This window comes from Balearica regulorum, chromosome 10 (genome assembly GCF_011004875.1).
Source record: "Balearica regulorum gibbericeps isolate bBalReg1 chromosome 10, bBalReg1.pri, whole genome shotgun sequence".
In the NCBI taxonomy this organism is placed as follows: Eukaryota; Metazoa; Chordata; class Aves; order Gruiformes; family Gruidae; genus Balearica; species Balearica regulorum.
The window spans coordinates 24,587,676-24,615,606 of record NC_046193.1 but is presented as its reverse complement, the minus strand read 5'-3'; the positions used below and the strand labels follow the sequence as shown (position 1 = coordinate 24,615,606).

Below are 27,931 nucleotides of genomic sequence, written 5' to 3'. Positions count from 1 at the left end.
CCATGTATGGTGAAACTGCAGGAAAGCAAGTCACTGTGTAATATGGTAATTCCTGCATTAACAACTGAATGGTTTTGTATTATTTGCTTGTCACTGCTAATGCTGTGGATTGTCTGTTGTGCCACCACCACTCAAGCCACCACCATTCATGCATTGCTTAATGGACTATTTAGCTTATGGATATATTAAGACAACTACTGCATAGCAATGGCAATGTATTTTCATCTTGGCATATAGCATCTTTACTGCATCAGTCTTAAGGCCCTACCAACCATCACTGCCAACACCTTTTTGTAACAGCCAAGGCCTGCATGAACATATCCTTCCCTTTGCCAGTGCATCTAGCCAAACCCATGTGCTGTCTTGATTCTGATACCCGGGGACACCGTTTGGAAAAAAACCCAAGCAAACAACCCAAAACCACAAAACCCCAAGACTAGAATAATCTTCTAAACACTGTCTCTTAAAACCCACATTTATTTAAAGCTCCTGTCTTCTAAGGACCATATCATAAACCTTTGAAACCACTGGCAAAACTCAGTAGGATAAGAATTTGTCCTAATGTATTAATCAAAAAAACTTTTCACAACTTTTTTTGATGCTTCACATGTCAGCTGCCACTCCAAAAGATCACTAGAAGCTAACGTCTATAGGTGTAGTTTGGTTTAGCTTTGGATGAGTGTATTTATCTTAGCTACCCAAAACAGATTTTTACGTGAACATTTTACATTTTTCTGAAGTTCTTAGTAGTGAACTTACTCTGACTGAAGCTAAGTCAAGCCCAAGACCTGCAGAGAATTTCAGTGGAAGAGTATACACTGCAGGATAAACCTGAAAATTTAACCCCTACATATCCCAGGAGATGAGCCCACCAAACTAATGTTGTAGTTAGAATATGCTATAAAAATTGGGTACATGCCAGACTCCTGCTTGGCCTGTGCATTCAGGATGTACTTTGGTGGTATGCACGCTTGTGCTCTGAATATATGCCCATAAGGAGTGTTGTATGCCTGTACACAGTCAATATAGGCATGAGTGTGTAGGACACAATATAGGGGCTTTTGATGTGCATCTGTTTCTGCGGGTGTATGTTGTGTGTATCACAAGGTTACTTGAGCTAGCTGTTTCGTGCAGGCTGATGGTTTTGTTGAATCTGGTGTTTCCTGGCAGGATGTTTGGTGAATTTTGCTGTGCGCCTGTTTCCTGAGTCCAGTCTCTGTTTACAAGGATGTTGGGGCCTCTTTGCAGTACAGTATGGGCTGCTGACACTGGCAGCCCCCCTAACTGCCCCCCAAGCACAGGACTTTGCTACTCAGACACTGTGTCTTATCTCACCCTTCCAAGAATTTCTCTACAAAGGCTGCTTGTGTTGTAAGGGGGATGTGGGAAGCTGCTATCACATGGGAGACTAATGCTCTAGCTGGCAGGGCTGGAGTATAGGAGGTTTTGGAGTCAGAGCTTGGAAAATGCAGCCCAGCACACATTCAAGCTGCTCCACTGACAGACAGGGGATGTTCAACACAGACTTGAATAGAACAACATAGGGTTCATAATGAACTACCCTTTAAAACATTCAGAAAAACCAAACATGCAGTAGAAGCTTTTAGATAGAGAGTACATTACGTATGGATGCCAACAGTTCAGCAGGGCATAGATAAACTTGTTTGGATCAATAAACTTTGACACTGTAGATTACAAAACTTGCACTGACCTCTATTGTTACTGGGTTCCTGTCACAACAGAGGGGATTATAGAAAGAAGGAGAAAAAAAGAAAAGTAGTAACAGAAAAAAAGAAAATTAAAGAGCAGACATGTCCTTCTTTCTCTGTATTATGAACTATTGTTTGGGGGACTGTGTGTGTGCATGGAGCAATGAAGAATAGGAATCTTTGTTCCCATATCAATATCTGAGCATTTTGTGGATCCCAATTATATTCAGAAGTTTTTTGGCAAACAGGAAGTGGGTCTGAAGCCCAAGGACTTCTGGAAACTCCCCTGGGGGTTGTGGCAGTCAATCTCTTCTACTACAGATTCCTGAGGGGCTGCAAGATCAGCTTTTAGTGAGGCCCTGTCCTCTCTGCTTCAGGGAACAGCATGCAGTGTGAAGCAGGAGGATGCATGAAACCACTGGTACTGATGCTAGTTCTGTCCATACCATTCATACAGCCACCACTCAGGTCTCCAGTGTAGATGTGGCAAAGGAGACAGCAGCTAGTGCAAACCCTTTCTTCATGAATATGTGTGCCTTGCTTAGCAAGCTTGGAATTATTTGTCATAATTTCATTGTGTGAAACTGTGGCTGGTGGGACCACCACATACTATGGGGGAGAAAAACAGAAGGAGGAAAAAAAATTCCAATGGGCAATCATAAAGCAAAGTCATCACTAATGTTTAATAAAATCTTGAGATATTAACCAAAGCTGTTGTGACAATGGCATGCACCAGGGTGTAATCCTTAATCAACAGTAATAAAAGAATGAGCTGCTTTTTAAAGAAATATATAAATTTTTAAATAAATAAAATAAATGGGGTTTGCTGTTCAAGAAACCCAGTAGCACTTTATGCCAGAATCCTGAGAATCTTTCTTAGGAGTTCACTTCCTTGGGCTTCATGCCCATAACTAGTTACCTTTTCTTGTGGTTTGAAACAAATCTTAAGTACCGGCACTGATGAGTGACAGAGGAAGTCCTGTTTTCTCAGATAATCCTTTGAACATTCAAGAGACAGCAGAATCACCAGGCAAGTATGAGATTTCTCTAGTATTCTCCTATTTCACAGAGTATTCTCTTAATGTTAGCAACAAAGTCTGCCTGTCTTTTTACCTTTTTCCCACCTGGCTGCTGGAGTCCTAGTTGCTACTAGTAATATCAAGTGAAAATAGCTTTCATCTGCTTTTCACTGAAAAGTTTACATTTGCTCAGTCTTTTTCTACCTTAGCCTCCTAGATACTCAGTGTGCAGTAGGTTGTGATGAATTTTCTGGTTATGCATAGCTCTGGTGAAACTGGGAATCATCATGTGGTCAGTACTGTGCAGGTGTAACTGTGCTGATTGGATTAATGCATGGAGGGTAATTTATGGAGCAATAAGTAAATCACAGAAAAAACTCTGTGACAAGCCATTTGTCACCTTGTTCTAAAGAAATTCTATTGTGTTGTTGCAAAGGAGTAAATATTCCACTTTAGACTACAGAGAAGAGAACATGAGACTCCTATTCTGACTTGATAGTATGTTTTTATATCCTCAGTTGAGAAGTGTTATATTAAAAGAGCTTTAAGCTCCGCATGAGTTAAGACTTACTAGAAGGACACAGAGAAATACACAGTAGAGTGGTCAATGCAGGTGAACATGGGCGTCTTTTTGTTAAAATGCTAGAATGAAATGTTTCAGCATTTTCTACAAAAATATTAGCTGATCCTACTCAGTAAACTCAATTCAATTTTTAAAAGTAGTAAAATTTGAAGTAGAAGTTTTGGGAAGAGTCACTCTTGAGTATATTTTGCCTCACATGAATGGCAATCTGCATTTTAAAGATGGGCAGCTAATGCACATAAGCCTGATTTGTTGTGAATCAAACAGCTACTTAATGAACTGGTGTCCATGAGTGAACTCATGACCCTAATACAGGCAACAACAGTTTTGCTATTAAGTCCAAGGTGGTAAGGATTTAATCCCATGAGTATTAATTCCTTGTAATTTTTCTTTCACCATTGTTCCTGCACAATAAGAAAGCTGAACTATGACCTTTTAAGAAAACATCCATAAGGCTCCACTTTTTTTTTTTCTTTTTTTTTCAGGCAAGCAAACTAGTGAAAATTTTACACCAGCAGTTTTAGGTGCTCAGGCAGTACTATCAAGATGCCAACAATTCCAGTCATACAGGATACATTATTTTATTGCCCAATCATTCTTTAGTTTCCTCCCTTCTTCTTTGCATCTCTCTTTATCACAGTTTTCCTTCCAAAATATAGTATTATTACCATCCAATTGGCTGTATGTAAATGTCTTTGTCATAGAGGAATCCAAGTGAAGCTGTTTTCTGTCTAATTTTTAATTTATTGAGAATGTCTGCATTCAGGATGCTTCACCTCTGGCATCACACAGTATTACCTATGCCTTGGTTTTACATTGCCTGGCACATCTTTGTTCATAATATCCTGGTATAGTAATCAAGGGGCTGTCTGAGTTTATGCATATCGGTACTGATGCAAGAGGCCTGGGAAAGACAACGAGAGAACATGACCTGCTCATTCAAGTAAAGCAGAGAATGCACACACATAAGCAATAATTTGGCAATGTTAAAGCCCACCAATACTGCTATTCTTTCTAGTAATAAGGGAAGGAGGGGCCAGCAAAGACCTACAAGGTCCAGTTCTTCTGTTTCACTTATTTGTTTATTGGTACGAAGGTAAAAGGCTGCAATAATGTCTATGATTAAGTTAGGCAAACAGCAGATAAAATCTGATCCCATGTAGTATGAAGCTGTTTGAAAACATGCATTCTGCAAGGAGCTGTGAGAACTATGGAAATATTTGGGTTGTCAAGGTACAGATTTTTTTTTTTCTCATAAAATATAAAAAAGTTTCTCATTTTTGCTCTCCCATGGTCTCTGCTGTGGCCCACAGACTCAGCAAAGCTGTCATATGTCTAGGTGAGTTTTTCTAGTAGTGAAGTACAGTTACTGCTCTCAAATATCCAAACCATTCCTCCCTGAATCATTCCTCCAGACTGTGGCACCTCTCCTCATCTCCACTTCCTTTTTTCCCCAGAACATGGAAATTCGTGAAGCCTAGCCCTACCCCTGGCCTCAGCGCAGTTTCACTGTCAGGAAGACCCTGAGTCAGAGCTGCGGCATCCTGGGCAGTTAGTTGGTATTGCCAGGTAGTGAATGCAGAGCCTGCCTTCCCAACTTGAACATGGCATTGCCCTTAAAACAAGCTGAATAAAAAAGAGCTGTTTATCTACTTGCTTAGTCATTAGCAACAGTCAAAATTGGGAAGAAATCAAAGTCCTGGATGCAGACTCCCCAGAGGTTTGGGGAAATGCAGGTCTTGATCTAAGCTGTGTGGCTTGGGCCTGTCTTCAGTAACAGTCCTAGCAGTTCATCAAGTTGCTGCTTTTTCTGTGTGTACCCCCCAGGAGTAATGGGCAGGCCTGCAAGCCATATCGCAAATTATTGATTTTGCTTTTCTCTTCATATAGATGAATGATGTTCTGCTGTACACATATCCCCAGAAGGATGGCAAATACCGACTGAAAAACACCTTGGCTGTGTCAGGCATGAAGGTAATGCCTCATCTGTATTATAGGCTAGAATTAAAGTTGTATAGTGGGCTGTTAGTGCTTTGCTGGTTTATGTCTCCTATCCAGCTGAGGGCAAGGGGAAAGAGGGGATGATCCTGTTATTAGGGGATTCCCTTGCCTCTTACAGGAGACAGAAGGAAAAATAATATAAAGCAAACATATAAAAGATTATCTATAAGGCTGTGACTTCGTACGATAGCCTTATTCAGGCTGCATATTGTGAAACTAGAGACAGAAAAGATTTATTATCTCATTTTGTCTATTTGTCTCTTCATGTCTCCAGCCAATACACGGTTGTTCACTACAATATATTCACTAGGGCTTAGTCTGCCTGGTCTTAAACTCCTGCCACTCAAAATTTACATAAGCTTTTGTTTGGTTTTCATGTGCCCTTTAACTGTTTCCAACAAAAGTATTAATGGGTTCAAAAAGTGATGAGCCAACTTTATGGGGAAAAGGTGTATTGGGAGCTATTACATGCAATGATATAAACAGAGTCTCTTCTTCAGTAAATTTCTAAATTTCAGATTACAGAAACTGGACACAATTGTCCTGTTCTTACACTCTTTCCCTAAGCATCCATTGGCACCAGTACCTGTGCAACAGGAGATAGTGGGCTGGAGGGGTCTTTGCTTCTTACCTAGCCATCCATTACATACCTTCCGCCAAGAACCTTCATGACTGTTCTATAGCTAAGTTGTTTTTATGTGAAAGAGGACTTGAAGTGGCAAGTCAGGAGTTTGGGGATCTAGGAAACATGCAAAATAAGAATTACTAATCATTAATTCCAGCAGAATGACACAGGTGGGAGGCTGATCACACTGGGGACCTGATAGTCTAAAACTACCTATGGGTTCCCAGTGGGGGGTAAGAATTGCTGAAACACTGCACAATTAAGTGAAAAGGAGTCGCAGAACAGGTACTTCTTGGGGTACATCTGAAACACTGAGCCAGAGGCATAATAGATGCTTGTTAATAACAAAGTATCAGTACCATGAAGATATGTTTCTCCTAAGTGGCTCTTGCTAGTAGTAGGCAACTAATACACTACTTGGCAGGGAAAAGGTTTTAGCTAAACTGTAGCTTTTAAGTATTGTCTTTGCTCCTAAAGAGCCTTGCTGCAGACAGGCATTCACTGAAGTGCTTCACGGTACAATGTCTGCATGTCAGGAAGAAAGTTATTTCCATTCACTCCAAGAATAGCCAAAACTTTTGCCCAAAATGCTCTGACACTTGTCAGACTAAACATCTCCTAAACTTGCCATATTAAAACTGAACCCTGATTGATACTTCATCCTTACCTTTACAGTTGAATTAAATGACTTTTTTTCCTTTAGCACCACCACCATATTGAAATAGAGAGCATTCCTCATTACATCAGCAATACAAAAGACACAAAACCCTACCTGCCCATCTCTTTGCATTGAAATAGGAAACAGATGGCTGAGACATCATAGATTCATATGCACTGAGACTTGTATAGTATACTGGTTATAGACAGTTTAACTCATGTCCACGTTCATGTTCATGGCATTTGTTTCTAGGTCAGTCGCCCAGCGACAGAAAAAGCCCAAAACGTCCTGAAGATTGAATATGATGAACATTGCCTGACCCTGTCAGCAAGGTACTGTCCCCAAACAGCCATGGCAGAGGGCGTTACATTCTAGAGCTGTATCTCTAGATCAGTCTAACCAATGCCCAGGACTGAACTGGTGTCTCATTCTTTTTTACCTCAATTTTACTCTGTGCTATTGTGACAGACAATGGCTGAGTGCTTGATTACACAATGAAGATATTAATTATAAATGCAAAGCTCATAAACTGTAACTAATTCAACTCATATACTGAGTAAAGATTAGAAGTCAGCTCTTGATAACATCTTAAAGAGAAAGGAAAGAGAAGAAAGTCTGTTACTGAGAAGCCTGAGTCCTTTCCATTATCTTTCACACTTTTTCCCTGTGACACTAAGAGTATGTTATATCTCCCTTTTATAAGTTCACTTGTTACCTCATATAGGGTTGCAAAATTGCTGGGGAAAATAGGAATTAGGTAATATCATGCAACAGATATAAAAGCATTTAATAGTGCTTAAATGACAGAGCCAAAATTAAACCTTACTGGCAACCTCATGAGTCTTTCTAATGAAAGGAATTTCAGTAATGAGTTTCTGTAGTGCTGGTACTGATTACAACTGGGAGTCAGGATCTCTGCCCTGGGATCACAAGCTAATGTCAGAAAGAGATTCTAGGTCAGTTTCTGATCAGAAGATAGTACTATACTGTATTTTTTCATGGTTCTAGCCCAAAATTATCCTGCAAATTTACCTAAAGCTACAGCAGAAAGGTGGCTGGCTTTATTTTCAGATGTAGCTTGCTACAAAAGACATGGCACACTAACAGTGGTATTAAAATTAAGTCTTCCAAATAACAAGGTTTTCAATGCTTTTAAGTACTGACTTTCCCACCATCAGTCTCCAATTACAGCATGGCTGGAAACACAGCAGACTTCCCTAAATTACATAGTGCAATAGAAAGACAGGGAGGGCACTTTCTTATTCAGAATCAGAATTTGGAGCTCTCATCCTTCCCAGACCACTTGCCATCTGTGGGCCGTGCTCAGATACCTGCCAAAGCCTTTTTGTCTATTTCATTTCATAACCAGCAAATGAGAAAGTATCTGTGATTTTCTTAGAGCCACACACTCATCACAGCCCTCAAAATATACACACAGTACTTCTGAATTACCTGATGCTGGTTACAAAAGCAGGATGTGTACAGTCCTTCTGTACTGTAGAGGGGAAAAAACTGCTGCATGTACCCTTTATTCAGGGCAACTGAAGTTGGCATCCCTAGTGAGAAGTGTGGGGTGTTCTGCTTGCATTGTTATGTTGTCTCTTTGCTTTTTGTTCTCATATCAAGTCTGCGCTTAGTTAGCCTAAACAAAGCATGTGAGGCCACTGCAAGCTGTGTTTCTTTGGTAGTAGACAGAACCAGGGCCTGAGACTAAGGTTGCCCTTCTGATAACAGCCAGACGGAGACTGACTCTGATAAGAGCACTGGGATAGAGCCCCTTTCCCTTCCTTGTGTTGCTCATTCTGAGACCAATCTGCCATAAGTCACCCAAGAACATTATTTCCTCTCCCTTTCTATACTGGCTAGCAGAGCTGATGGGACACTGATGGGACAGTATGTTCTCCTAATCCCACTGCACAACATCCTTGGCCTGATACACTCACCCAAAGGAACACAGACAGAAAAGACAGAAAAGTACCAGAAGGCTTCAAGCATTCCTAAACTATTCCTGTAACTGCTCACACAAAGGTGATGCAAGTCTGCACTGAAGGCCAGTTGTTAACAATCACCACCCTAACCTCAATGCCTTTACACTTGTATGAGACAAGGTGAATGCATTAAGGACATACAGCATGAGTACCAGGGACTAAAAGCAGTAGAATGAGTATGATCAAAGCTAAGAAGTCAGTGTGGCTGTATGAACAGATGGCACTGTAAAGTCTTTACATCTCCTGCTGAAAATGTCTCGCTCACCTGAAGAGCTGTGTTGCTGGCTTGCAGTGAGCTGGAACAGATCTGAGCACAGAGCCTTTATGGAGAAGACTCATAATGCTCTTATACCTTTATTTGCATTTAAAAAATATTCTTCTTGGACACAAGGGTAACCATGTGGTGCCAATATAAAATACCAGAGTACTGGGAGAACGCAGTAAGCGTTACCTCCCTGAAAGGCTAATTCAGAGTGACAGTAATAGGACTGTGACAAAATCCCACTCCAGTTTCTGTGTTCCATGGATGTCCCCTGCTGTCCAGGAGACTGCAGTGACAATTTGACCCTTTCTATTTGCTTAAGGAAGAATTTATGAGCCAACACGGATAACTGATAGCTCAGCAGAAAAGGTGCAGCTCAAAAATCACACAAGGGCCAAATGTGGCAATGGTGAATCAAGGTCTGAGCTTCTCGGAGCCTCAGAGGTTCAGCAAAAAATCCTCTGAGCCTTCATGCAACCAATGAAATAGCTAATTAAGAGTAGTCCAGTGCCAATTGACATAATTTATCTTACTCATCAGCAGATAGGCGTTATGCCCATATTTAGACACTAATAACCGGTGATTACTGCCTAGAGATGTTTAATGGAGTGGAGAAGAGGTTAAAGGGCCCAGTTAGATATCAGGCTTTTAAGAGCAGATTGTCCCTCTTATCTGTCTTTCCCAAAGTGACTTTAATTTACATCATTATATGGGCCATGATATCCTTTGTTTTTTTAAATCATATCTTAATTCTCAAGTGAAGAGAATTTTCAAGAAAGAATTAGCAAGAGAAAGGTTAAAGCTAGGACTTCTTTTAGTGCTTTGCAGGCTTTGAACATGATTTGTCTGGAAGATACAGGCATCTTCAGATTTCTTAGCAAGTGTAATTTGACAGGACTTTTGGTAGTAATACGGACTGATTAGTAGTGTGACTCTTGCCAGAGATGATCTCCTGTAACATAGCCCCTTGGCTTGCAGAGGTTAGCCTATACGCAGTAGATACATTGGCTCAGAGTTTCTGCTGCAATTTCTGCTCTAGGCTTGTTGAATTTTACACAGGCTGGTGTTTTTCATACAAGGACTTATGTTGTGTTTTTTTTAAAGACCACAAAAGACAAATTGCTCTTAAATGTCTTGTTTGGTGGCCTTCATGAGGACAGTGTGAGGAAATCACAGCTGAACAGCAGCTGGAAGTGATGCCACTGCTAATTTTTACAACACAGTCTAGTGGGTAGCTTTAATGTGAGTGGCTGGTATGTCTTGGGGAGGGGAGACACCAGAGTTGCATTTCCTTCTGTGACTGATGCTGGAAACAGCTAGAGCTGTGCATAGTTTCAGATAGACAGGAAACGCATAGTTTGAAGTCACAGCAGGAAAACCAGCTAACAGGCAGGACGGCTTATGGCTGTAACAGAGTGAATGCATCCGGGAAGTAACAGGCACCCAGAGCCCTGCTGCTCTTCTAGGACAGCTGTACTGGCGAGAAGCGCCAAGTGCTCACTGTTTTACCTTGTGCAAAGGGGGCATCTAGGGGCCAGTCTGGAGAACTGCATAACTGCAACTAGAAGGAATGCAGAATTTCCTTCCCAAATTGGTGTCCTGGCCTCTTGCCAGGAGACTAGAGATTGTCTGTGATGGAGCTAGAGGTAAATGAAAGTGTTTACATCTCTACCATGGGTGACAGACTTCTGCATTTCCCAACATGCAGACCATCCAAGCTTCCCACTCTAGAGATGAGCATAAACACTTACTTTGAGCAACCCATGCCAACACTACATGCCCTAGAGTGCCTAAAAGCTAGGGCATACATGACAAAGAGACATTTCATATTGTCCTATGTGTTCTAGGATTGAACAACTTATAGCAAAGTCAGAGACTACTTTGAAAAATTTTCAGGGCATCTAGTTCCTTCTCAGTCACCGTCTTAACCATGGATCTATACTAATCATACCACCAAATATGTCCAACAGTCAATTTTGTTCCTGGTCAGAAAAATTACCAGTTCAATGCAGTAGTGAGGAAATGCAAACATTCATAAAGTGAAGCTTTTCTCCTCTGATCCAGAAACAGCTTGTTTCAGTCCCTGCTGTGCATGGCATTGACTGCTCTGCTGTATTTCATTCCACAGCTCTTGCTCGGAAAGGGATGACTGGTACAGCTGCATCAGCAAACACATCCCAGATGAAAACAAAGCTCACAACACTTCCACTTTCCACAGCAGCGTGGAGGTAAAAGGCGGCCAAGTCTTTCAATGCTTGAAAGGGGAAGGGGGAAGGAAGAGAAAGAAAGAGAGAGGAAGCAGCAAGTGGCAGAGTTCCTAGTGGCAAGACATTCTTACTATTTTCATTTAAACCAGTATGCCAAGCTTAAATAATGAAGCTCATCACAGCTAATTGGACATCTCTGAAATGTTAATCACACTCTAAACTCCATGGTCTTTGCTTAAATAGGAGTTCTTCCTGGGGAAGACTCTGTCCTAAAAGGTAACTGTTTTGGATGAATTAAAAATAGCTACAAACTTTGTAGATTTTAAGAAAGCAAAACTATCCATTAGTTACACTAATATCATACACACAATAAAGTCATTGCCAGTGCAAGCCCCACCAGCAATATTCTAATTGTACTAGCACAATTAGTGTATATTATTATCTCATTCATTTCAGTTGTACTACTTCCAGTTAAGGTGGCAAAGAATGCATCTGACAAAAAGTAAAAATGCTATTCTAGGTTATGTAGAACCCCAGTTTTGCTACATAAGTCTAATTGGGGAAAAAAGAGTGCTGGTGAGGCCACACCTGGAGTGCTGCGTGCAATGCTGGGCTCCTCTGTACACAAGAGACACGGAAACCTCAGAAAGAGCCCATCAGAGGGCCACAAAGATGATGAAGGGACTGGAGCACCTCTCCTGTGAGGAAAGGCTGAGAGAGCTGGGACTGTTCAGCCTGGAGAAGAGAAGGCTCAGGGGAGATCTCATCAATGTGTATAAATGTGTACCTGAGGGGAAGGTACAAAGAAGATGGAGCCAGTGGTGCCCAGGGACAGGACCAGAGGCAATGGGCACAAACTGAAACACAGGACGTTCCCTCGAACATCAGAAAACACTTTTTCACTCTGAGGGTGACTGAACACTGGCACAAGTTGCCCAGGGAGATTGAGGAGTCTCCATCCTTGGCGGTATTCAAAAGTCACCTGGACATGGTCCTGGGCAACTGGCTCTAGGTGGCCCTGCCTGAGCAGGGGGGTTGGACCAGATGACCTCCACAGGTCCCTTCCAACCTCAACCAGTCTGTGATTCTGTGATTTATTTTTTGAAGACTTCAAAAAGTAAAAAATGAATTAAAAAAAACAAACCAGGATTTTTCTTCTGGCTTGAAGCTAATCTACTTTCAAATATTTAACAAGGAAAAATTAGAAATTAGTTACTATAGCAACCTAAACCAAATCCTTTTTCAACAAATGGAAAAATAATTTCTTTTGGAGCTCTGCTTCTGACGTAAACCTGAATGTGCACAAGGAGAAATCTGGAGGAATTTGATTTTTTCAGTGTTTAAATCTTATTTGTCTGCAGAAGTCTTATCTCCTCATTGGAAACCCTCCTAACAAACAGTCCTTCAAAGGCACAAGAGCTTGCGCTACTTGTGCCAAACACTAAGCTGCTGTGAACTGACAGTGGACTACCCATAATACATTGGTGCTGAACCTGAAGTAACACAGCTTCTCAGCACAGCTTATTAGATTGGGTTCAGTTCCACACTGAGCATGGCTCTCTGGGCTTTGAGCAAAGGCACCTGTACAACACTGCAACATGGTGCATTTGAAGAAATAGGAACAGTGAATACATCTTCTAAAGCTACTTACATATATTCAAATCAGCCATGGAAAGCATGGGTAAGATTTGGATTGTGTGTGGGTAAATAAATCTTTGAGTTTCCTGTTTTCTGTACTTTCTCTCCCTTGATCACAGAACTGTCCAAAGGTGTAATGACATGAAGAGATCAGGCTCTTTTTGATTGAAAACTATAGAGCTTTTTATGGATATTATTTCAAAGGTGCTAATAAAAACATGGCTTTAACTCATATTCTTACCTGAAATTTGCATATGCAATGAATCAGATCCTTGCCTGATGTGGAAGAGCATCAGTGCCTGACCAATAATAGATCTACATGGATTTCTACCTGTTGTGATGCTGGCTTCAACAGCATCATGTACCAATTGGACACAGTCTTTCAGTGCTGAAGCAGCTGTATCTCACTTACAATCTGCTTTAGGAATTAGAAAATTTGGGGATCTTAGCAGGTTAAGGTAGACTGAAATAAGAAGAGAATTGTATGGGATGGAGCAGGGCTGACTGAGTATATTTTGGAAGGATGGATGCTTCTTCATTTGTTCTTGTTTGATTTTAAGCTAAGGGAAAGGATTGGAATACCCTTGGGTGAGAGGCCTCCTACTTTGGTACCTGTGTCCCATGTCATGATGTGCATGAATTGTGGCTGTGACTTTACCCTCACTTTGAGGCGACATCATTGCCATGCCTGTGGGAAGGTAAGAGCTGTACAAGCTTCCCAGGGAGGCTTTATTCATGCCTCTAGGATGCTGGCTGCCACTGCTGTAACTTCTGCAAACATGTAGCAACATCAGAATTTGACGTCTCACAGAACCTGTTAGTTCTTTGCTAAATTAGGTAATTAGGTTTCTAGTAACTCTAGTAGGAACAGCAGTAACCTTCCCTTGAGGGTCAAATTAATTTCCAAAGACTAGTAGTTGAAGGCTTAAAGGATACTTGTTGCTAAATCCAGCTATTATATCTGATATACAGCTAGCTTTAGAGACAATGAAGCAATACACTAAAAATATAGGCTCTGTTCTGGACCAGAGCAGTAACACATCTAGTCCATGTCCTGTCCCTAATAACAGCTGGTAAAATTATCTTCCAAAAAAAGTGAAGAAACTCAGCAGTACAGCATGGTTTGGTCAGTGGCCAAAGGGAAAGTTTCTTCTGTGCTGCATTGAAGAGCTGCTGCCTTTTGCCCTAAAGCCAAGGGGATCTATAAGGTTTCTTGGTTTTGTCCCTTTATCACTGACTCTAGAAATCTTTTTATACATATAAACCTGCAGTCCTGTTTTAAATCATTGCTGTCTTTTAGCCTCAGTGATTTATTTTTTTTAATCCAACTACCAGTAATTTTTGCTAGTATGAAAAAGCATTTAATCTTTTTTCTAATTCCACACAGAAAATCGGTCTGTACCTACGCAGAGATAGCAGGAACATGCAAGCTTGCTCAAGAAACCAATGTTACTAAAAAAGCTATGAGAACAGAAGCAACATTAAAACAGTCTTTCTGTGATTCACTAGTAGGGAAGGTATAAGTTCCTGGGGAGATGGGCACAGCAATAGTGTGCAAGCAAATACAGTGATCAATTCTACTTGGCTTACAACGGTGGAAATCTACAGCAATCACATTTCTGTCAGTAGACTTACCCTGACTGCCACAGTTTTAGGAGAGTCATATCTGGTCCACTACCCGTCTTACTCTCCCAGCCCACTCAGAGGATTTGTTTTGTATGTCCATATATATAAACTTAAATTATATTTACATGCATCTCTCCTTGCTGGAACAGATTATATGTCGAAATTGTTCAAGAAACAAGTATCCTATGAAGTACCTCAAAGATCAAGCAGCCAAAGTCTGTGATAGCTGCTATGTGGAACTTAAGAAAAGAGGTAAGGTTCCTTCATTCTTGGCAAAACTGACAAACACGTTTCCTGCCTGTATAATGGGAAAGCTTTAGGATCTGCCTATCATACTGTATTTTGTTGAAGAGGATTTCTCATTTCAAGCACGAGGCATGCGTATTGAGGTTCCAGGTCTGCCAGGCTGTATGTCAGCTAAAACTGTTCTAACAAGCCAAGTTCTCTGAGCGCTCCCATTGGCCTTTCAATAAACCAGAGTAACAATAAAAACTATGTCCTGTAAGGAGCAGCTGAGGACTCTGGGTTTGTCTAGTTTGGAGAAAAGGAGGCTGAGGGTGACCTCATTGCTCTCTGCAGCTTCCGGAGGAGGGGAAGTGGAGAAGGAAGGACTGATCTCTTCTCCCTGGGATCCAATGACAGGTCGCATGGGAATAGTTCAAAGCTTCATCAGAGGAGGTTCAGACTTGACATCAGGAAACCTTTCTTTAACCAGAGGGTGGTCAAACACTGCAACAGGCTTTCTAGAGAGGTGGTCAATGCCCCAAGCCTGGCAGTGTTTAAGAGGCATTTGGACAATGCCCTTAACATGTTTTAACTTCTGGGCAGCCCTGAATTGGTCAGGCAGTTGGACTAGATGATTGCTGTAGGTCCCTTCCAACTGAACTATTCTATTCTGTGATGTAATTATAGGTGATAGCTCTTCCCTGTCATTTCTAATAAATTACCCATTAAAGTAAAACAGTGACTTTAAAGCTCCTCACTGTCCTCATCCATGTTGTAGTTTTTACAGTAAGAAATGCTGAGATAAAGTGCAGAGTCACTGAGCTTTTCTACATGGGGAGTTAATCCTACTGCCTAACTAGAACTCTGTATTATTGTCCTACTAGATAAGTCCCTTTTCTGATTTAAATACCCATCCAAATCAAAGATCAAAGAGGGGGACAGGGGTTACATATGTATGAACAGAGAATGAACAGGAACTTGCACAACTATTAATGCTGACAATCTCTAAAAGTAGGCACATTGTACTGTCAAAAGATAAAAAGGTGGGGACAGATGAAGTTTAGTTTTTCCATCCTGATTAAAGAAATTCACACTAGCCAAGCAAACACATGAATGGATGCTGTCACAACAGCCAAAAAAGCATCCCCAAGCCACCGTGTGTCCAAGAAGTAATAACTCACATTCGTGCTAAAACAATGTTGTGCTTTACTGAGAGCTTCCAGATAATGCATGCTGCCAGAAGTGAGATCATGAAGATATAAATGCAGACAACTGGGGTTAATGGCGATTGACAGACACAGAATAACTCTTTTTGTATCAGCCATTCTCTTTGAGTTCTGCATGGGAAAGAATGTCCCATTAGTGAATCTGTCCTGCAAAGGTGTTATAGAACATAGAGGGGATAGATGGAAAAGCCATTTGCTTAATGCTGATTTTAAATTAGAAGAAAACAAGCTGTGTTTTGTGCTTTGTCAGCTTTCTTGCAGGCTTCTTTCAAGTAACTGTAGGTTATTACCATTAACCTATGGTGCTATGAAATCCACCCATCTAATCAGACTTAAAGGGGTGATTAAAAAGTGGCTATGGAGGAAGCATTGCATTTTCCTTAGTCCTTTGCATTAATGTATTGTATGTGTCTCACCGCTAGTCTGATATGTACCAATTCATCCACTTCCCCCTTCCCTTTCTGAATTTTTTTTTAATCTTTCAGAGCGGCCACTAAGTGTGAGCTTCCCTCCAACTTCATCCAGGTGTTCAAGCAGTGCGTTCTCGTCTGTCTTCCACAATATTCATTATTCATCTTTTAAGAAACAGAAGAAGATCCCTTCAGCTCTTACAGAGGTAGGACCAAGCTGCCTGAGAAAGGCAAGGAACTGTAGAGAACTGTGTGCTCATACTTCAGCAGCAATGTTTATTTTGCGTGCAGTGGGCTCAGCCCATGCCCTGGTCTACTTTCATCATGCAATTATTTTTTTCTGTTTTTCACAATAGCGTTTAAAATACAAAATACTCTGAGCTCTCAAGATACCACAAAAGCTTCTTGAGCCCATTGAGAAACTCAATTAGAGCAGCATACTTTAATTTGCTCATTAGCCTGTGAAGTCTTTAGAAAACTAAGATGACTTCAAGGTACTATATAGTACAAGGCAGATCACAGACAATGACAAGTATCAACAGAGCATGATATACTGTTGACCAGTTACCTTTTTTTGAGAAGACTCTTATTTCTGAAATCTCACTTTGATTTCCAGAGAAATAAAATACAACTTAGTGAATAGACTCTAGTCCTTGGCAATCAATCAGGAGCATACATGTTTAATCAGGCACTTTCCCTTCAGCTCAAACCAAACTATTTCAAATCAAATGGTTAAAGTCTTGATCCCACCAACATAAACAAATAAAATTCCCACTAATTTCAATGGGGCCAAGATTTCTCCGGCTATATTAGTTTTCTTTCCAGGAACAAGGTGCCAGTCATGTTGATGTAGTCTAGGTAGCTACATTGCCCATTGAAATCAAGCACAGTAAGGTACTCCCATTTGACTGAAATCCACAGGTATTTAGCATTATATTAAAGAGAACAGGGTGCAAACATCATGCTGAACTCATTGTACAGTCGAGGCACTGGAATATCTTGAGGTTTGTTTGTCCTGAGGTGAAACTGAGGTAAAGATACAAGCATATAATACAAACACACAAATTCAATACTGAAAGAACCAACAGGAAAAATTTCAGCCCCATTAGGAAAAAAGCATTGTCTTTCTATCCACAAGGAGGCAGCATGTATTTATTAATATGAACTGTCTCACAATACTGTTGCGCCATAACTTTTTATAACTTGCTTTAGCGACATCCTGGAACATTTCTGCTGCAAAACACTGCTACACTACTGCTCAGTCTTCTCTTGTGTCAGTGCTACAAAAGCTGGGTTTGAACCTCTGCCTTTTGTTTCTAAATCCAATACTATTGCAGTTTACTACTGTAACTAGTAACATACACTGCACTGTGTGTGTATAGTTCCATCTACTCAAAATCTGTATCTTTAAGAACATTAAGCACTTAGATCTCAAAATACTTCTGAGAGGGGTAACTTCTCAGAAATATTATTTCACAAACGAAACCAAGTCATAGTCAAGTGATTAACATAAAATTGATAAAAAATTATTGCACAGACCTAAATATACCCACATTTTAGAAGTGTTCAGCCACAAGACTAATTCCCTTTTGGAAGCACGTACTTTTAATACACCAAAAAGCAGATCTGGGAAAAGGGACAAGTTCAGCTTCTCAGAACACAACTGTAAACTTGCTGACCTCAATGATAACTCGACTGTGTATTTTCCATCAGAGTTACTGAGAACTAAGTTTAACCAGAAATCTTCAAACAGTTAAAAAGAACCATAATACCATGCTTATATTTTTTGGCTTGTAATGGTCTACTTACGGTTTCACGGACATAGACCTGGTTGTCTGGTGTGATGCGAACATGCATAATCAGGAGGGAAAAAGCCTTTGCTGTTAGAAATCCTGATTACTCCTATCCTGCTCCAGGTGGCAGCCTCAGAAGAGGGAGCTACCATCAGTGGTTACCTCAGCAGATGCAAGAGAGGCAAAAGACACTGGAAGAAACGTTGGTTTGTTATCAAAGGCAAAGTACTCTACACCTACATAGCAAACGAGGTACTGTGCAATCTGACTTGAAATACTTTCCTATCTGGGTTCCTTTCTTTATTCCCTACAGGCAGCACAAGTAAATGCAAAAGGGTTAGGGTTAATAAATGGCTGTTCTCACAAACTACCTGCCTTCTGAAACCTGGTCCTAACACACTGAGTCCCCAAGGAGCTGTCCTTAGCTGAGGGGCCCAGCCACAGCCCTAGCTGGACCTCGGCAGCCCTCTTCACAAACTGCCCCTCATTTTTTGACTTCTCGCTATTCATGCTATTCTAAACTGTCAACCACTGTGAACCTTAGTCTACATATTTACACCTAGAGACTTCAAGGTCCTTGGGCATTCTCTGGTGCACTTGGTAAATGCAAAATATTTTGTAAATAGATGGTGCTCTGATCCATTTCTGGTGGGGAGGAGAATCTTACAGTTTTGCAAGTAGAAATAGGACATATTTGCCCTACTAGCACAAACAGGGAAAGACAGGAGGCAGTCTGCAGAGGTGAGAATACTGCCTTGTGAATTGGCCTGTAAGCTGCTCCTTATAGCCAAGGAGGTTGGATATCAGCTAGATAATTTTTATGTATTTTGTCTCTTCCCATTCCCTTTTCTTATTTTAATTTCTTCTCCTTTCTGAATAGCCACAATACAAATAAACTGAAAGTAAGTGTGATACAAAGTTTGGCTATAACTGTCAGATTTCATAAGCAGAAGCATAAAAATTCATTTTGCTGAATAAAGGACACAGAATGCAAGAACTGTAGTAATAGTAATATTTAGTACTTTAAGCCTTCAGAACCCTTGGCAAACATCAATTATTTAAACTTTCATCACCACTGTGATGGTTGCATGAAGCAACATTATCCCCTTTAAACAGATAAGGAGACTAAGGCACAAAAGAGTTCATGATTTGGCCAGCAAGGTATCCAATACATTTACCTGACCTCTGCTAACCTTAAAAGTGATCATTTCTGGTTCAACAATAGAATCATAGAATGATTTGGATTGGAAGAGGCCTTTAAAGATCATCTAGTTCCAACCCCCCTGCAATGGGCTGGGACACTCTCCACCAGACCAAAGCCCCATCCAACCTGGCCTTGAACACTTCCAGGGATGGGGCATCCACAACTCTTGTGGGCAACCCATTCCAGTGCCTCACCACCCTCACAGGGAAGAATTTCTTCCTAATATCTCATCTAAATCTCCCCTTCTTCAGCTTAAGACCATTACCCCTTCTCCTATCACTCCATACCCTCGTAAACAGTCCCTCTCCAGCTTTTTTGTAGGCCCCTTTAGGTACTGGAAGGTGCTCTAAGGTCTCCCTGGAGCCTTCTCCAAGGTGAACAACCCCAGCTCTCTGTCTGTCTTCACAGGAGAGGTGCTCCAGCCCTCTGATCATGTTCGTGGCCTCCTCTGGACTTGCTCCAACAGGTCCATATCTGTCTTGTACTGGGGAACCCAGCGCTGAACACAGTCCAGAAAGCCAGCCATGTCCTGGGCTGCATCAAAAGCAGTGTGAACAGCAGGTCAAGGGAGGGGATTCTCCCCTCTACTCCACCCTCATGAGACCCTCCCTGCTAATGCTATAAAATAAATGACAAGGTATCAAAGACACTACTACTTGCACTCAGCAAATAAAAATGGTTGAAAGGAATGAACATAACTGGGAGTGGGGCTCAGGCTTTCAGAACTGCTGCTGTACTGTCCCATACTCTCAGTAATCTCTAGTTTGCCTCCTGGATCATTATGCCAAAAACAGCCATTAAAGTAATGGCTAATTTGACCTTCATGAAGAACTGGACTTTCAGAGGTGGTGTTCAAGTTCAGGACTAAGGCTAGATAAACACATGCAGTACACAGGCACTGCTTCTGTTTAGGTAAGAGCCACCAGTCCAGCAGAAGATTCAGACTAGTGCTTTGGAAGCCCTGTCAGAGAGGAGTTGTATTATTATTTGGTTTTCAGAAAGAGCCCTCCAACCATTACATGCCTTCTCTCTGAATTTTGGTTCACTTCTTGTTTGCTTTCAGGACAAAGTTGCCACAGAAAGTTTGCCTTTATTGGGTTTCACCATTGCCCCAGAAAAGGAGGAAGGAAGTACGGACACAGTTTTCCATCTCTACCACAAGCAAACTCTCTTTTATAGCTTCCGAGCAGAGGATAACAATTCAGCACAGAGGTACGGGGGTATACTTCCACACTAGCCAGTGTGCAGTTTCAAAAGGTTTTGTAGGGCTTTTCCTTCTCCTCCACTTCAGAACACCTTAACAGAGGAAACAAACAGCTCTCAGAGTGTTGATTAAGCCCCATTGCATGTCACTGGCCTGGATGACATTAAAAATCTACCTGGTGCTTTTCAGTTCCTTCAGGAAGGAGAATTTGCTCCCTTGTATAGGTAAAGAAGAGACTGAGACTCAAGAAGTCTGTCAAATGTGATTACTGTACAGAAACTTCTCTGATTTATGTCTTCTATTTATCCATCTCCTAGTTTCCTCAACTAGTAATTGTTTAGATTTCCCATTCTAATGCTACTGCTTACACGTAATAAAAGTCATGAAATTACTAATAAAAATGCCAGCACTTCAAGACACACAGGGAAGGAAATAAGTGTTTATGGGAAGCTTTATTGCTTTTAAACATACTTAGTGTTTTCATCTTTCCTATTTTAAGACAGCACTTGTACTATCTTTGAGATTTTACAATAAATTACTGGTAAAAGTTGTACTAGAATGCAAGAGTCCTAGTACCCAGCTCCCTGCTTTAATTACAAAACTATAGTTCCTCATTAGACCTTGGATGGGAAATATAGTCCTCTTCAGGTTTTATGTTCTTAAAATACTTTTTATTTTTAATACATATGTTCTTAAAATGCATGTAATTTTATATGTACCACTTTTTCTTTCCTGCCCTTTTTTAGGTGGATTGAAGCCATGGAAGAAGCATCCATATTATAGCAGCTATCACTTAATGGACTTAGAATAAATTCTTAGATTTCTCTACATTTCCAGCAACCCTCTTCTGTCTTACAAAACTGAACAGTGTATTTCAGGCCAATTGGCTACATACACTGAATATGAACTGTTTCCAAATTGCTCTTTTTTGCTTCCTTCTTCTTACATCCACATTTTTTTTGCAAATGGAAACTTTAAAATACGGAATATTTATGGTGATCTATGTGTCTGTGCAAGTTCAACCCATACTATAAGCCTCTTCTCTGATCCCACAGTAAACTAAGTCTAACATCAAGACAAGAAAATACATGGAAATACTGACTACAGTAAGTAACAGGCTCAGTTTTACTTAGTCTAGAGCACTATCATATTTCATTGGGTTGGTTTTGATGTCTACCATGAAATGAGAAACAATGTAGTAAACAACAAATGCTCATTTAAAGCACTTTATTATTTTTATTGAACTACAGCTTCATTTTTTCATGTTTCTAAGGAGTTCTGTGGCCTGATTTATTACTCATCCATTAACAAGTGCCAGCATGAAGTTACGCCCCGTGTACGTTAACTTACTTCCACAGAAAATGAATGAACGCCACTTTTAATTTACCTAGTCTACCAACACTTCACTGGCTATGATCCAGAATAATTAGTTACTATCAATTTATAATTTTACACAGATCACTGTATAATTTAAAGGGTTTAATTTCATACCACAGCAGTACTTTCAAATGCACCCCATTAGCTCTACAAATCCAGATGTTGAATAGTATCACTTCTCCCTAAATACTGCAAACTCAAACCCAAAGGTTATTTTTAATTTATTATAAACCTACAGTTTTTATTTAACACTAGTCTACCTAGCAGTGTTAAGATTTTTATCATCTATTTAATAATCTATCTTTATTTTCAAAGCTCCTGTTGTTTCTGCTGTTCTTGTTATGAAAAATGTCATCAAAAGTTTAAGCCATATAACCAGCACACCATTTGAAACATGCTGGTGGGCTGAAATGCACTTGTCTGAACCTGCTCTGCTGGAGTGCTTTGAAACTCCTGTAGCTAAACGTATCTTACATCAGACTGCTGTTGTGCACTACATCTCCAGGGCTGGATTCTCAGCAGCCAAGTGTCTGTATGACTTCAAAGATGCTGTGCTGCTTTACACCAGCTAAGGATATAGATCTCTGGAGTTTGGGGGGTTGTTTTTTGTTGTTGTTTTGGAGTTTTTGTTTTGGGGTTGGGTTTTTGGTTTTAGTGGGGGTTTTGGTGTGGGGTTGGTTTTTTTTTATAAAGAAGGTTGAGAAGTGGTGTTCTAATCATTGCAATAAAATGGTTTCATGTCCTATATTTCTCATAATATTTGACTGAGGAATAGAATGGCATTTATGATTAAAATACATCTTTGTATAAAAATACCATGTTCAAGAATTTACTTACATTAAAATATATTGTGGGGGGGATTTTTATTATGTTCATTTCTGCCCTTTTTTTTTTTTTTTAAGAAGCTTAATGGATATCTGAATTTTTGACCCTAACAAACTGTTTAGAACTGTCCATATTTTTAAAGGTCTATAATATATATCCAAATGATAAAGGTAGTTCAATTTATCACCTGGAAAAAACAAGCTTTAAAAAAACAAATACACATCTATCACAAAATAAAAATAGAGTTGCTTTGGGGTTTTTTGATACATCTGAGTCTGATAGTTTCATAAAGCATAGCTTATCATATGCAAACAGAAGCCAAGTATGAGAACAGTAAAACTCTCGTATTCTTTAGTTAATGGATGAACACCAATGTTAACTCTTTGCTTCATGTTAGAATCATGGCCTTGCTACCAATGCACTGTAAATGTTTATTCCCCCTTAAAAACATTTTCCATTGACAAAAAAATAAGAGAATGTTGAATACAGAGTAAGATCTCTAACCATGGTCCCAAACAAAACTGCACTACAGAGTAAGTATTATTAAGATTTACGTGCTGACATTTAGCAACTGTGGTATGAAGTCTTTAGTTATAAGAAGGAAATGAATACATGAAAATATTTTGTTGTAAAAAATAAGATACAGTGCTATTAAACATTGTTTTAAGTAATGTGGAAAAATAAAGGAGCAAAACATAACTGCAGTTCTACAGGCTTTTCCTTCACATTATTTTTACCTTCTTTAATTCCAGCTTTGCAGTTCCAGTTAACAGACACTTACCTATTAACCAATTCTCTGACAAACTAAGGAAGAGCATCAAATCAGAAGATGGTAGCAGAGGCCTTCTAGTAAAAACAGAATTTAGACCTAATTGTTGTGGTGAAGTGTTTCAGTCCACATTGCCTTTACCTCCTGTAAACCCCACCTACCAGTCAACTCTACTTCAGGTACAGATATAAATAATCTCAATACAGCACAAGGAAAGCAAAAAAAAAAAAAAAAAAAAAAAGGAAAATGTCCTCACAATTTCAGTCCAACTGTTAATCTAATTTGAGCAAAGCTAAGCAGCAGAGACAGAAATCATCTTCATTTCAGAGTTAATCCAATAATCACCTTTTAGAAAATTTTAACATCCCAGAATAGAAGTCTATAGATACTCAGTTTACTATATGCCATTTACTTACAAACAGCTACAAACAGCTCTTTCTTCCTACTTTGTAGCTAGTATTACTTCTTCAAAACAAAGATTTTGTTCCACACCTTCACAGATGTTTAAAAAAAAAAAATCAGTAATAAGGTACTAGGTACTCAGTCAACAGCTCAGATACAAGCTGATATCATTTTTTCAGTATTTTTCTGCTTATTTTGCTACTTATTGAAAAGCATTAAAATTATTAGCCAGTATCTGCAATTAATATTTAGATCTATCGTACAGTATAAGCCTAGTTAAAACCTGGGGGTTTTTAAACAGTTATTAAATTATTTTTCCACATCAAAGGACAAGTCATTCAGAGTTGGAAAGTACTCAGACATGACAAGATCCTATGCGATTTACACAAGCACTGCTGGTCTAGCCCAGGGACTACCACCTTTCCTGAGCTGATTCTGTGTTGCTTTTATGATTGATGAAAAACACACAGCTATGAACATCAACCAGGCTTTTCCTGTTTGCATGCTACTTTGGTACAAAAGCAATGGACTATGACTGTGAATATCACTGCTTGTGAAAGTGAAAAAAGTGCCAATACTCAGCAAGGGGAAAAGGTATTCCCTTGTCACTTTGTGAACATCCTACATGCTACGCTTAAAACACTAGCCTAACTTCACAAGTTACTTGGGAACATAATATACAAACTTATATGTATTAAAAACAGTGAGATCCTTCAGTTTAGATAACACTAGAAACTGCACTTTTGATCAAGTTTTGACAAGAATCTAGACTGCTGGGCAGGTTTACAATCTCTTTCAGAGAAACTCAAGTAAAATAAAATTTAAAAAGAAAAAAAAAAATTGATCTTTCCTAAAAGAACTGTTTCACAAATATTCTGAATGTTTTCCTTTTCCACAGAATAACAACAAACACCAGGAAACCTTTAAAGTGCCCATGAAACAGCACATTGTCATTCTTTCCCATGGTTTCTTTAAAGTATTATTACTAAATGACAAGGTTTTTACATTCTTTTGATTATTTTTTATTTTCTTTTTTCAACCAGAGACGTGTTGCAGCTTGTTTCTAATCTATATGCATATAATGGAATACATTTTACATAAACATGCTCTGATTTTTTTCATCGTTTTACTTGTAGTACTACATTTTTATATCCTTTCCTCACTCCTCTAAGTTAAGAGAAACTGGAGGACAGTTTAAACCATAGTTGTCTATATTTTCATTTCACATGCTATATGCCTCATTATTAACTGTAGTGCTTGCCAGCAGACAAATGTGATCTTCAAGAAAGCACCACAAAAAGTGGAATTACTTTCTGTCCATACTGACAGTTCTTAGAGAGCAGTCAGGTCCTGTAGTAATAACTGACTATGTCATATTGAGAGATCACTTCAGGTGAATTTTGGGGCAGCGTTAGGATTTTGCACTGCTCTTGCTTTTCACAGTCTTCAATGTATAGCAGTTGCATATTGTTCTTAAAACTGCTTTTTACAAATATTAATGAATAAAAATTAAATTTCTCTATATGAAATTTATTAAAATGAAAAACTCCTTCTAGCTTATTTTCTGCAAAAATTCACTTCAAAGCACTTCACTGTACTACATGATAAAACACCAATGATTTCTTGGATCAACAAGTTTTATCTCCTACAATCAGAAATACAATTCTCATGAGCAGCAGAGTGCACAACAAAATAAGTACAGGAATTCTACACAGCCACTAGACTTCACCTGGATCTGAACCATACACTTTCCCAGACTACACCGAGGTGCCAGGTACATGATACTTTCCATATTCCTGCATGTCTTCTAGAATTTTTTGCCTTTCTGATCTGCCCAAAAAAACAACTGCAGCATGCTGGCAAGCCGAACAGAGCTCCAATCAGTGTGGAACTGCTGAGCAAGATCTCAAAAAAAAAAAAAATCCAGTCATTAATACAAGATGATGTAAATCAGGGGAAAAAAAAAAAACCCCAATATACAAAGTCTGCTAAATCCATCGGCTTTCACAACGCTTGGTTCAGATTCCTAACATTCCATTTCAGTGCCCATTGATATATTGTTTGCCACAGTGGTGAGAAAGAGTAATTCTGAAAGCATTTAACCACATTAAAGGAAACCTTAATCCAACTTTGGATTGTCATGAATTTGTATTTTGCCTCAGAAATCTTGAATCAGCCGTGCATGTTCATTAGAATGAAATAAAGCTTCGCTCTACCACATAATTGCCTGCCTTTGTCTCAAATATCTTTAAATGACAAACTCTATTTGTAAAAAGGTCAGTCCACTTGTACTTTTCACAAGGCTATAACCTGGTATCAGATAAAAAGATCATGGCCACATACATGTCTGAACATGCACGAAGTATCAACTATGCAATGACCTCAGTACCAAAAGGAGGGTCATCAAACGGCTTGGTGCACAAGACAAAGAGATCAGGTGAGCTCTGATGTTGTCAATTAGATGGTGGAAAACAGCAACTGCTACCCAAGCTCCTGAAGAATAAGCAAGTCCAGTGACACTATAAACATGGCATTTCAGGATGGAGGGCAGTCATTGTGTTCTCAATATCCTTGTAGCATGCTGTCTCACTGGACAGTGTGTCCTCTATTACTTTAAACTAACTCTGACTGCACTTAGGCTCACAGGTTTGCTAGACAGAAGTTCAAAGGCAAATGCCACAGATTTTACCCAGATAGCATTGCATCTTTGTCCTAGCACATTCTGGAGATAACAGCAAATAGCATATAACATACTAGATATAGACGCTTTTTTAAAAAATTTTTAATTCTGAATACCACCAGAGCATCGTGAGTGCAAGGAATCACTCTTCCCTCTTTCCAGAACAAGCCAGCATGTCATTAGCTAAATAACTACATTTCCAAATAAACCAATAAAACTATTCAGAACTCATGTTGAAGTGAGATTTTTCTGCAGTTGACAAAGCCTAGAGCAGATAGCAAGCTTGCTTTTGCTAAGAGACAACTACAGAAATATATGAGGGCAAAAACCCCACAAGATGGAGTTCACTAGCTTCCCTCAGCACTGCCCAGCCATGTACAAACCTGAACACAAGGCACAAGGCCTCATACTTCAAAAATCACCTACTAACACTTAAAAGTGAGATTAAAGTTGAATGCAGCATTAACAAGACCAAACAGTTTATACTGTTATAACCTCCTAGTCACTTATAACTGTTGAATTCCTTCATGTTAGATAGCAGCTTTGCTCTTAACATTTACTTCAAAAGTTGCGGGAAAATTCTATGAAAATTTTAAGCACCTGAAATAACAAATTAAAAAAAATAATCAACAGAACTCTACAATACTGTCAATCCCAAATGCGTAAAACACATGAATAACCTTAAATCCTCTTTTTGTTTTGTACTTCTTGGCCTGCCCTGACTTTTGACGTCCCCCCCCCCTTAGTCAATTATGTACTTTTACTGCTAACACCACCACCACAACCAGAGAGAGGGTTTTTGGTCTGTGCCATAGGTACTCTTACAACCCACCTTTGTATTGCAATGTTCTCTCCTTCCACATCTAAAACATCCTTCCCTCCCTGTAAGCGTGCACATCTCCCATCTCACCTCTAGTCTATGGTGAATTCAATCTGTTCTGCTGGGCGAGGAACAATTTCCACAGGGTCTTTTCCCTCCTCTTCTTGTACGGCAGCTTTGTAAAGCATTTTTTCTTCTAAAGCAACTATCCCGCTAAAAGGTCCTTGTTATCAGCAGAAGAGTTTGAAAGAGACGACCATGAAAATCCTTTCCAAACTATGGCTGGGAGTAGTTGAATGCTCCCTGACAGGAACTACGGCCTGTGGAGAGGAGCCCACGCTGTGGCCTGTGGAGAGGAGCCCACAGCGCAGCCCACGCTCCTGACAGGAACCACAGCCTGTGGAGAGGAGCCCATGCTGGAGCAGGGGAAAAGTGTGAGGAGGAAGAAGAGGCAGAGGGGTGCTGGTGTGTACTGAGTGGAACCCTCCATCCCCCCCATGCGCTGCCCTGAGGGCTGAAGGGGAGGGGGAAGGCAGAAGAGTCATTAGGGAAGGAGTGAAATTGGGCCCGGCAGAAAGGGTCAGCAGGGGAAGGTAGTGTTTTAATTTTTGGCTTTCTCACCATCCAAATCATTTTAACTGGCAATCAGTTACATTAATTTTCTCCAAGTCAAGTCTGTT

General features: G+C 39.9%; 1 protein-coding gene across 6 annotated transcripts in view; it reads left to right on the top strand.

Annotated features, from left to right (window-relative positions):
• FGD5 (FYVE, RhoGEF and PH domain containing 5) overlaps positions 1–23,279 on the top strand; it is a 120,079-nt gene extending 96,800 nt beyond the window's left edge. For 4 of the 6 annotated variants that reach the window (XM_075762569.1, XM_075762566.1, XM_075762565.1 and 1 more), the window contains 9 exons: positions 5,202–5,285; positions 6,848–6,927; positions 10,974–11,073; positions 13,251–13,388; positions 14,466–14,568; positions 16,253–16,383; positions 18,094–18,222; positions 20,238–20,386; positions 21,125–23,279. In XM_075762569.1, coding sequence (XP_075618684.1) covers positions 5,202–5,285; positions 6,848–6,927; positions 10,974–11,073; positions 13,251–13,388; positions 14,466–14,568; positions 16,253–16,383; positions 18,094–18,222; positions 20,238–20,386; positions 21,125–21,161 — 951 coding nt within the window. In that variant the 3' untranslated portion in view covers positions 21,162–23,279. The remainder of the gene's footprint in view (positions 1–5,201; positions 5,286–6,847; positions 6,928–10,973; positions 11,074–13,250; positions 13,389–14,465; positions 14,569–16,252; positions 16,384–18,093; positions 18,223–20,237; positions 20,387–21,124) is intronic. The other 2 variants (XR_012837085.1, XM_075762568.1) reach the window with 2 other exon arrangements.
• Positions 23,280–27,931: the final 4,652 nt, after the last annotated feature.